Source organism: Aplidium turbinatum, chromosome 2 (genome assembly GCF_918807975.1).
Source record: "Aplidium turbinatum chromosome 2, kaAplTurb1.1, whole genome shotgun sequence".
Lineage (NCBI taxonomy): Eukaryota > Metazoa > Chordata > Ascidiacea > Aplousobranchia > Polyclinidae > Aplidium > Aplidium turbinatum.
The window spans coordinates 38328785-38341111 of NC_137473.1; the positions used below are offsets into that span (position 1 = coordinate 38328785).

Genomic DNA, 12327 nt, shown 5'->3' on the forward strand with positions numbered 1-12327 from the left:
CAGTAATCATGTAATGGTTACATAATTCTACTTCGCCGGCCAAAAAAACAACATTAGAAGGAACACTCAATCTCCGTTGCAAGAAAAGTCAAGCAAATTGTAAAATTATGACCGAGCGTTATAACGTAAGGCGATCATACCAACGGGAAAGGTACCAAAGTAAATCTATGTGTGGGGCAGCAGCAACACAATGATAGCACCAACGATAATAATGAAAACTCAGCTCAGACGGTGACTTTATCAGGGACATATCTTTACCAGATCTGGTCAAATCCGTACCCAATCTGATGAAAATATGTTTCAAATAGAGTGGTGGTTTGAGGAATTATAACGTACTTTTTCTCCTGGTTCTCCCGTTTGTCCAATACCTTGGTTACCCTGAAAAAGGCATAAATATTAAAAATAGTATGGTACATATTAAAAATATGTACAAATGGATGTATGTAAAAATAGTATGGTACAACTACATTAATTTTGCTGCAATATGTTTGTTGTACCGATGTGAGTTGGATACGTGGCTATCGGAATGATGATTTAATGAACATCAAGCTTTATTGAATTACCAGCTTTGTTGATTAAAAATTTCTTTACAGATCTACATCGGCTTTAATTATCTTGGTGAGACGCTTAACTGTTGTTTTATAATTTAAGGTTACCCAAAAGAGACAAACAATTATCACAGAGTTAAATCTTCAAACAACATTGTCAAACAAAATCTTACCTTTTCGCCTCTTGGTCCAGCATCTCCAGGCGGTCCCTGATTACGAAAAATAAATCATCACAAATTCAACAAGGTCTCCTTTATTTCTCACTCAAGATTAATCCAATACAAACAAGATCAACATGCGTGTTACATTTTTACCTAAACTAATATTACACACTTACACAATATGCAGCCATATGTCTCAGCTAGCAGAAAATTTTGTTGCTATTCTAAAATAAACTCGAAAAAAAAATTTGACAAACAAACGTTTAATCACCATCTGCCAAAAATTAGTGCAGTGGAGAGCTGCAGAGTTATACAACCACATGACCTCCACAACTATCATATTTCAAGACTACAGTAACAAAATAAAAATTAGAATTAAATACACTGTATAACCACAGTATAACCCACCGGGGGTCCCGTTTGTCCGATTCGACCACGGGGGCCTTCAGGCCCAGTGTCACCAGGGTAACCTTGTGGGCCTTCTGGTCCTACACGACCGGGTTCACCTTTAGTACCTGGAGCTAAATTTATCACCTCCCCAGCTTCACCCTGAAATAGATGCTCCGGTTTTTTAACGATAAGTGATGACCAAAAGCGTGATTGAGTTGAGAAACAAGTAAAACTAAAAGAAAAGTAATGTAAAAGTTCCTTCTCCATTTGCTCATGTCATACGTAGAAATATGTATTTGTAATAAAATGTGAACAGATTTATCCATTCTCAATCTCTTTGGTACAAACCTCAAGTTGCATCACTGGACATAAGTTTTCATTGCATTTAAATTTCGAAATTTAGCCATAAAGAATTTTAAACACACTTGTCGCTAATGATTGACGTAGGTAATAACAAGATCACTAACATTGCTTGATTGCTTCATCAGAAATCTAAAAATGAAAATTTAAATTGAAAGACTTGGACATCAAGCTACGTTTACACAATTTAAAACTTCAGACCTTCATTCCTTTAACGCCAGGGTTGCCAGAAAACCCGTCTTTTCCTGATGGTCCAGGGGGACCAACTGGTCCATCTTCTCCCTTAAAAAAACAACCAGTTTTTACAGTTTAGAAAAACGCCATTTATTCTGCATTGGTTCAATCATAAAAAAGCTGTTTCAACGTAAAAAAAAGAATACAACTAGCCGCTCTTAAATAAAACTGTGCTACAAACTGGAACTAAACATAGTCCGATGACCTTTTACCTTTGAACCATTGCATCCGTCCAATCCGCTTGGTCCAGGTGGTCCTAAACTTCCGGGAAGTCCCTAAAAATGTGACGTTTGGTTTCCGTCAAACGCTGTTTTATGGCGCAACAATGTAACAGTTGTATGGGCTTACTTCGCTTCGCAGCAAAGAAACAAAATCACACAATATGACAGAGAAGTTTACAAATTGTAGAATGCAAATCAACCAGAAAGCAGTAGGGTATAGTTAAAACAAACTTAGCGCCATTACAAACAATTGCTTACCGGAATACCGGGTGTGCCAGGGTAACCATGAGGTCCTTGAGCGCCCTGGAATGAACATAATGATAAAACCGGATCAAAGCAGAAAGTCAAACTGGAAGTACGTACTTTCAGTACTGTAGTAAGTAATAGTCAAACTGCATAATAAATACAAAAAATATATATAAAAAGAGTGTGAAAAGAATTACTTCGTCGCTCAAAACCATGACATTTGAAATAGGGATATGCACGGCATGGTGACTTAAAACAGTCGGATTATTAACTACGACAGCATTGGGAGGTCTAAGAGTTCCTTAAAAAGTAAAGCATCTTACTCTTGATCCTTTGGGCCCTTGGATCCCTTCTCGTCCATCTTTGCCCTGTTGAAAGAAAACAATTTTGAATCAAGTCTTCAAACTATTGTTGCTGCAGTGTGCTACACTAGTGGCACAATTTTAAAGCACTTCCAATCCGCCTGGTGGAGCAAGACTCTTATAAAATTCTGCATCTGGACAGCGTGTGCAACGGTTAGCAGACACGAATTGGGTAGCACTTCGATGAGCATACAATAGCAGTGTGGGTAAGCTTATGTTTTATAACTACCTACTTTACGTTACGTAGGCTAGATGATGTGAAAAAGTTACTAACTTCAACAAGTAACACGATAGTTTTTAAGCAACTCATGGTGTTTTAACCAACTTATCAACGTATATGTCTTTAATATTTTTACCGGCTTTCCAATGGGACCCGCTGGTCCTTCAGGTCCAGGGTAACCAGGCAATCCAGGGGGCCCTGCCATTCCAGGGAGTCCAGTCTTACCCTAAGTAAAAACAAATAAGAGCAATGTTAACCAAAACAAAAAACAGGCCATGTGAATCGCACCATGACAGACTGCATCTTTCTACAAGTAACCCACGCGTGACTAAACGCATACACCTTTGGTTGTACACTACAGAATGAATGCATGGCAGTCGTCACAACTAGCATGTTTATGACGGTATTAATTCTATCAAACGCAAAGTAACAACAATGCAATGGCTGTACAAAAGTGAAACCGATTAGAGTCCTTTCGCAAAGCTTGGCTTGAAGATTAGCTTTGCAATAAAATACAAATTGCCTGAATGACGTCATAAAACATTTAAAGTTCCTCTTGTTGAGCCAATATCCATCCCACTTGGTACTGGTGATTTTAGATCGGATCTCGGTCAGAAATTACGTAAATTGACTCATTATCAAGCAACGTAAAGAATTACAATGACTTACTCGATCTCCTTTCGAAGCATTGCAGTAAGTCACGGAAGCAGAGCCGTCACATCCAACCGACTGAACAACACCGTACATAGACTGTAATAGAAACGGTGTGATAAGTTTGTTAGTTTACAGGCAGTTTGTTTTCTTTGCAATGCAAGGGCAACAAGTTTTTTAAAGTTTTGCCATTCACCGATTCATGAGTTTTATTATACCTTTCCTCCATGTACTTCCAGACTTACATACAATGTAATGTAAGCTGCATACTCTAGAAGTGCATGCCTCTCCCCAACACAATAATTGAATACTTTCGCTCCAAGTTTAACTAAATTTATTTATTCGCGAAACCTAATGTGGTTTCAGATTTTAAAGCTAATGTTGAAAACTATTTTTCAATAATCGGCATCAACGTAGAATCCCGATGCATGGTATTAAAGCTATTTCAGTCGACCTGCAAGTAAATTAAAAATATACCGAGTAAGCCGCTAAGCTGAAGTCGACATCTTGTCAGCGATGTAACCCAACTGAAATGTAACACTCGCGCACTAGATGGCGATAAAGAAGGAATTTGCTTTTCAAACTTTATATTAAACGCAAAGAAAGCTAAAAAGTTATATTTTTGTGTGATTCCAATGTAAAAACAGTGAAGTGAATGTGCATGTTGCACTATGACTAACAAGAGATGGCTTGAAACAATAAAGATCAGGATTGTAATCCATATTTGAAAAACAAACGTGTTAAAAGATCAGAATTATAAATTGACAACGGGCTAGCCGTGTGACAAGAGTAAAGAATAAGAGATGGGCCAAAATACAAATGTATAGATTTGAAAGCCATTACCGTACTTAAATAAGATTAAAGTAAAGAGGGCAAGATGAATTGCAAAAGAGATTAGCAACATTTGGTTGAAAAACTGAATGATATAACGCAGTGGGAAAACTCCTAAAGACCACCTGATAGCTGTGGTATAGTCAGTTGACAACAATAATATAATTTAAGAGTCTTTGAACCAATTCAACACTTCTTCTTATCGGTTATTACTCTTTTGTGGAAAACCAAAAGTAAACTTACAATCTCACAAAACTGGTTCAATCCAGTTTTAATAGACTTTAATGGATGGTTTTAACAAAATCATATCAATTATAAGTGGCCAATGTCGGGCCTGGCAGCCGCAAACGTCACACACAGTGACAATTATAATGAATATTAAAAATGTATTTAATGGTTTTGTTTACTTTGCTTATGCCATGGCGTAAGCCTACAGAAGAAACTGGTCCTTTTCATGTCAAAACAACGTCGCTTGACCGAAATTGATCACATCAGGTTTATTTCAGACAATAAAGCAAGACTGCGCATTTTTTCTCGATTTCAGCTTGTTCATAATAAAACAGGAGAAGATGTTTTGAAAAACGTCTAATTCACGGACTACGTTTTATACACTGCTGTGCAAAGGATCTTGCAGTTGTTCATTTTAGCACCGAGCTCGTTTCTTACACTCAAAACCGTTTGCTGTAGTTAAAACTATCGATATACTTTCTATAACTTTAGTGAAGAAACGATTTTTGTTGGAAAGTTTCCTATAATGTTTCTATCATACTACAACATGATCTACATCCGGATACACGATATGCAGGGCATGTGCGGTAATTATGATCATCCGCACAAGTACATATTATACTGTTTTGCACAACAGCAGTATTTTTGCAGCAAAAAGAACACTTTGCACATACTGTACAAACGAAAAACTAACTTCCTTGAACACTCAACCGCTCAGGTAATTTTTACGTTCTTGTATGATAGATTATATAAAAACCCTCATGAAACGTTGAATCAATGTAAAAAATGACGGATTCTTCTGTCTGGAAGTCAACACCCAACAATGCACAGACAAACAAGAATCACGCTCCAGATGAGGCGGTAATGAACTGGTCAATTCCGTACAAGCATCAAGCTCATCTGCAATAATTTCGCCAGCCATTTGTTTTCTTTCAGTGGCGCACCTGCGGAATTAAGATGGACCAAGTACCGAAGAAGTGCAGATTAATCAAGATAAGAGTGGCGTGGGTTCCGTCAAGCAAGTCAAGCGTCTGATCTCAGATTACAAATTCACTTTTTTTGTGTTGACAAATCGTCATATTACGTTGCATGAATGAAACAAGATAGCTTTCTAAATTCAGCATTCTACACACAGACTGAAAGATCTGTGTTAACAACTTTTTGTGGAGACGTCATGTAGCTAAAAGCCAAACAAGCAGAATGATTGATTATAAAGACTCATTACAAAACATTTTGAAATAATTGATAGTGCAATTTTGATTGCTTTCAGCAGGTTTTCAAACATACAGGTAAAGATTACATTTTTATGTTAAAACTGAACATTATTATTGAATACATAGATACACAGCAAAAGTCGCAACGATAGCAATGACAGTCACATCTATCTACAAATACAAATCTAAAAATGACCTTGTTGTCATATCAGCAGGGTTGCCAATTTTAAATTACACCAAAAACGTTTTAGACAATGTCATCCCTCACACCAGAATATGCGCAAAAACCGTTTCAATATCGAAACGACGTTCCGTATTTCCAGAACTAGTAATTTAATTTAGCAATTTCTGTGATTAGACATACTACAGTAGTATAATTTATGCATCTAATACCTGACAAAAAACGCAGAAAACATCAAAATTACTCATCAGTGTTATGTTTTCTTCTGCGTGGAGAAAATATTGCAGTAAATATAACGCTTTTAAATATTAACTGTTGGTATTATTTTGCCAATCGTGAAAACAGCAGAAGTTTGTTTGTCAAGACTTTTGTTTCATTTCGCTGTCATGCCTTTCTGCTCGTTGAACCAAACACATGTTAACTCTTGGTCTAGCTACTGAAGATAACTTTAAATTTCTAACTATCGTTAGATGGCGTCAGATAACGTGAGATTACGGCATTGTTTCGTGTTGACGGAATGGTAGACGAAAAGTTTCTGATTTAATTCGCTCCTTGTTATTGTGTACTTTTACACAGAACAACACACTTTGTTCACATTTACACGTAAATAATATGTTTGCATTATGATCATTAACTTATTCGAGTTTACGTTTTCCTCTAAAGGTAAAGACTTTAGACTCCTGGATCTTGTAATATTCAATCTCAAGTCCAGGGGGTTAAACAATCACCGAGCGAAGACATTTGAAATTCATAACTGAGCTGCTTGCTTGCCATTGCGTAAGCCTGGAGCCTGTGCATACAACCCCTTGCACAGTACTCAATTGCTTTGAAGATCAAGAAAGCACAACCCTTTGGGCAGTTGTAGTTTTTGCTGCTTTGTAAGAAATTTTAGCAGTTTTGTTTTTATGTTCATAGTTTGTGCTACAAGCTTTTCAGTCGCAAAAATATGCACCCTATTACCATAACGCATTTTCGTGTACGTTATGTACAGGTCTTCCCTTTGTTCGAATGCTATCAATGGCCTGTATAGTGACTGATACTTTATGATTGGTTTGACATTCAGTTCACAAAATCAAAATAAAAACATTTGCAAATGACGTCAGTGCAAGATTTGCCTTTTGTATGGCATGAGTTACACAGTAGGGCATTAAAACGGAGACGTTCCGAGCACGAGTCCGCATGAATTGCCGGTGACGTTGAAAAATTACTACATTGCTCTAGTGCGCCACCACGCGACAAGTAAAAAGAGAAAATTGTTTATATTGATAGCACTTCTATGCGGTAGGCCGATATACCAATTACAACAACAAGCACAAACAGGCCACAAAACTTACACCATCATCAAACTATGCACGATATAGTTACATTACGACGCTACAGTAAAAAAAATACACTAAAAAATAAATAAAACTTCCGTGTCCAAGAGACAATGATTGGCCTACTTTTTCGTAACCAAAGATTTTCCATTCCGGTGTATCTAAAGTATCTAAACGAATAGCAGAACATGCTGTGAACAAAGCTGCCAACCTACAGCTGTCTAAGAATCTCCCTTTCAGCATGACTTTACGATGTCTAAACGTTGAAGCGATGTAAAAGACCATATCTTTCATGACATAGCAAATAGGTTTAGCGAAAACGTGCCCAACTCTCTAAAGCTCTTTTGAGTTGCACAAAACACTTTAAGTCTTCAAAACGTATCTTTGCTAAATCGAGTAGAAAAATTCGAGGGTAATCTTATCTGCAATAACCCTAGATGACCACAGTTCATGAGAGGTCATTCAATAATTCAAATTGTTTCACTTTTTAGGCGGATTCAGCTTTTGCGTGACGCAAAATAAACTTTAAAGATCAAATTTCCGTCTGACCTAGTTTAATAATCGTGAATTTGAAAATCGAAATCACGTATTTATTATGAATGAATAATGATAAGCCAAAAGTTATTTATAAGCACACAAGGAAAAGTATTCCTGAAGAATGACAATTCTATGTATCCATGGTTCAAATCGGATTGATAAAGAACTTGGAGCCAAAACAGCCTTCTTTCAAAATAATTATTTTGTATTGACCATCTCTCATACAAAGTGCTTAGCAATTAGGACAAACAGTTAAATGAGTAAACAAATACCATGGCGACCTTTATACAAACCAATACTAAAGAAATTAAATCGTAAGAAAGGGTTTTTTTGGAACATTTCTAGCTAGAACAATCCTAAAGCGTAACTCAATAGTTTCGATTCTTTTCTTTAAACACTTTGCATTTATTATCAAAATATCAACTATTAAATTAAAGTTTTGCAATATACTCATGCAACTAACTTCTTCAATGACCAAAGTCTCAAGCTTTGCGATTCACCAAGAAAGGTTGTAGTAATCAGGGGGTGAGGATCAACTTTCCCTCGCCTTGACTTAAGATACATCATGCTGCCATGAACTGTTTTAGCAAGAATTACTCTTTCATTCACCGCATTTCTATTTTTGCGAGTAACAAAAAAAACAGTTAACAAACGCTTGAAATATTTCCAACGTGTCCAAATTACTTTTTAATGAGGTCTGCAGTGTTCATAATATAGCCTACCCATTATGATGACGCCATATCACTGATCGCTGCCCAGGCAGCAATATCCTTCATTTTGACATTGATTTAACGTCTGCAGAGGTTAAATCAATGCAAAAATGACGAATGTTGCTATCTGATCGCTGTATTTCAACAGCTGCGATGTCAACGTTATAAAAGAGCAGGTTCATTTTTGCAGAAACATCTCAACTCAGCAAATGAAAAGGAAGTTTGTTAATATTGTGAGCAAACAAACTATTTAATTTTACACGAAAGAGCATGTAACAGTTGTTACATCATTTACGTGTAGTAGCCTACGCAGAGACACTTTAGCGATACGACTGTTACACATCTTGTCGCGTAAAATAAGATTATTAAACTTACAAATTGTGGCATGATGTTTTGAAAGTTTATGGTACTGTGTCGGTCGCATATTTTTCAAATAATGCAGGAGATTGCACTTTGTAAACCCTGGTTACAGTTGTCTCATTGTTAAATTTCCTTTTATCTTTCTCGACTTCGAACATAAAGTTGGATTTAAAACATTTCAGTGAAAAGAATGTAGGCTCAAGAGTCAAGGCATACACTTAATGTACATCCTTCCAAATTAAAAAGTAAAAAACATTAAAAATCGTTTCATCGAGGTCTTCGGTCTTACGCGGAATGCACCAATTTGCTGTTACAACAATGTCTTGTGTCTGGTTTCTTGTGCCAAACAAAACTAAATGATTTCTCTCTCATATCATGAACTAGAAAATATCACCTTCACTCTAGAAATGAGCTTTGCAGAGAACAAGGCGCAGAACTTTCAACTTAAGTGTTTCAAATTAAAACCAACTTTATTCAATTTAAAACAAGCAGAGTTTTCACTGCCGCATCAAAAGTCATGCACACGATAACCAGCTATTGCTGTTGCCCCCGGTTTGCAACAAAAATTTAGTTTGAGGTACCGGTAGGCTATTCACAACATCAACTCGTTCACTGACATTTTTGAAACCTGCAGGAGTTCTTTGTGTACTACTACATTGTATTGGATGTTAGTGAATCATCATCACTCATCACATCTGCTTTTCGTCAGTGCAACTTGTGACGAAACAAAACGTATATGTTTTCAGACAAAAAGACTCAATTCTACATCAAGGTGAATGCGTAAACTGGGAAATCTAAAGTTTACATCACCAGATTTTCGCAATTAAGCGGTAACGCTAATCTAAAACAAGCATATGTTACTTACTTTTCCTTCGCTTGATATCGCAGTGCAAAGCAGAAAGATTCCAATGAGAGGTACAAAATGAACCGTCCTTGTTACTAAAGACGACATGGCCTTTTATTTTAATTCTAGGCCCTAGCTACGAATCTGAGGCAACCTGTAATACACACACAGCAAATTTCAACAGCAAGTTTATACTAAAAACTAGCAAACCTGAACGTTTTGTCTTGTTAAAGTTGGTCGTCCAGCTATTAGTCTGACATCGGAAACATTTTAAGCTAAAGACCGTCAAAGCTACTGCCCGCTTCGCTCGATCTGTGAGCGAACGATGTCCGCGATTTCTAAAGCTTCGTCTGAAATGAGAAGTGAAGTTTCGAGACTACACGGTTCGCTGGTTACGTGGGAGGAAGAGAAGTAGAGCAGATCATCAAAAAGAAAAGAAAAAAGAAGAGGCGAAAAGCATTTCTATTTCTCAAATAAATGTGGTGAAAGTCTCTGGGCTGCGTTTTTGTCACCTTGCTTTTAATTTTTAATTACAGTATTCAGAACAAAATCTCTCCCAAAGCTTTAGTATTCAGAACACTTTTTACATATTTTTAATGCTTGTTGTTGAGATTTTGATACATTGGTGGATTGTTTAATTTTTTCATGTCACTTTAACAAAATAAAACTGCATTAAATTTTCAATAGGCTACTTGCAAATGCAGTTGAACAATAAAGCAAAGAAGCACAGACATATCTCGTAATACAGTAATTCAAAGACTATTTGGAACAGATTGTGTAGCAATTTACTATGTCACATGTTTTTGATATTATAATAGCAAAATGCAAATACGAATACTATCAAAACAAGGCATACAAGTGCCGTGGTAAAGCTAGAAGAGTTTTAAAACGCGAGTTCAAAGCAGTCTTGAAGGGGATCAGCAAATTCAACAAAATATACATTTTCAACTCTGGTTAAACAAAGTTTGTGATCACCTGCCATGACAAAACTGCTCAGTCAAGTAGAAATTAGCAAACTTTAAACTAAAGACTGTCATACTCTGTGTCAAATTCATTGATTGAATGCGCTCACTTTGCAAAGCAGCTCCCTACTAGCAAATATAATAAAGAAACAAAAGAAGAGGTCGAAGTGAGCGCTTATCTAACAACGTTAAATCGGAAAATCTGCAGCAGCATAAAAAACTCCGTCGACAAAAAGTATTTAACCGGAAACCGTAACTTTAAGATGGCCAGCACTAATCGGGACAGCGTTACTCTTTTGCGTTCGAAAATTCCTTCACATCTCTTTTAGATTAAGGTTTCCTGGGCCTTCGGCACTGTATGTCTAGTATTATTAATCAATGAATAATAAGTTGCATCAATGGTGTGTGTAGTTTTTTTGTTGGCTATAGTTTATTTCAATGTAACATGACAATTTAGGATTGATTGCTCTTCCAATCATCTTTTGTCTTAGTGTGAGCGAAACAGAATGTAGGCTACCGTAGCCATGAGGCCACCAACCTAATTTTTAAAATATTTTTGTCTTTTCTACTGTGGGTGTATGGTGCGTTGTTCTGATCTTTTATCTCGCTATATTGCAGGTCTATCACAGCACTTCATCAATCATCATGGCAAACCGCAATAAACAACTTGGTGCTAAAATATCAGTAACATGATTTCAACATATACTCTACAAAACTTCATTGCAACATCGCTAGATAATGAACAACTTGAACAAAATTCCAAACAAAAAGAAACAGCCTTATTCGTTAAATGTTTGAAATAGATTGATTTTCTTCCAACTTTTTGTGGTTTATTTCAAAGCGTTTTACCGATAAATGTTTATCTTTTTTTTTTGAAGAATGCGATTATGTACATTTTTATCCAGGCGGCAAAAAGCAAAACAATTGCCTTGTGGAAGAAAGAAATCCTCTAAATACATGGATACCAAATCAAAATCAAAGCCGTTTAAATCATGTATAGAGTCAAACTTGAAAAGAAAACAACATACTAGTAAGTAAAACTTGAAATCAAAGGTGTGTAAAACCACAAATCCCGTACAAAGCAGACGACTAACGTATGGCTTTGTCTGAGGTGCACATTTTTGTCTCAAAAATTAATTCATATAATTCAGACGAATATTGATGCTGATAATAATTAATCAACCTGGCTATTTCGACTTATTAATTGCCACAGATATGAAGTTTGTACAATTCTTTATAACGATGAATATCAAGGAATATTTGATTAAGCCGGATGTGCTTATCAGGATGGTATAATCTTGAAAACGCAATCAACTGCTACAAAGGGCTGAAGAGCATTTTCCTCGAAAGCAATCATAAGAGAAAGTCCAAGTGACATCAATATCAGCTTTTTATATTAAATTATAGCACTGACATAAATTACCTTTACTCGTATTTATTTTTCGACTTTCCTATATAATTAGCCTCTGTTGTAGGTCTAAGTCTAAGATGTGCGATTAAGTGCCATAAAGTAGAAAAATTATACGTTTTAAACTTCATAAGAAGTAATATAATCTTCCTCTTAGGAAATGGGTGGAGCTTTAGTAACGTTTTCACTCAGACGTAAAATTTATGTCTCGCATTTGCGTCAATATGGTTGTGGTGTAATTGACTCATCAGACGGAGACGTTGGGCAAACGCAAGAAAATCGCCACCAACACAAACTAATAATAGCTCTGGCACAGTCAAGTCAAACGAGTTGTCTGGACTAT

At 36.3% G+C, this 12327-nt stretch overlaps 1 protein-coding gene across 1 annotated transcript in view; it reads right to left on the reverse strand.

The window, feature by feature from the left end:
* Nucleotides 1-9770, reverse strand: part of LOC145765093 (uncharacterized) — a 29074-nt gene extending 19304 nt beyond the window's left edge. The window contains exons 1-10 of the mRNA XM_082576841.1: nt 9636-9770; nt 3412-3492; nt 2879-2968; nt 2484-2528; nt 2173-2217; nt 1906-1968; nt 1661-1741; nt 1118-1258; nt 722-757; nt 337-378 (exon numbers count right to left, since the gene is read on the reverse strand). Coding sequence (XP_082432967.1) covers nt 337-378; nt 722-757; nt 1118-1258; nt 1661-1741; nt 1906-1968; nt 2173-2217; nt 2484-2528; nt 2879-2968; nt 3412-3492; nt 9636-9722 — 711 coding nt within the window. The 5' untranslated portion in view covers nt 9723-9770. The remainder of the gene's footprint in view (nt 1-336; nt 379-721; nt 758-1117; nt 1259-1660; nt 1742-1905; nt 1969-2172; nt 2218-2483; nt 2529-2878; nt 2969-3411; nt 3493-9635) is intronic.
* Between the last annotated feature and the right edge of the window lie 2557 nt (nt 9771-12327).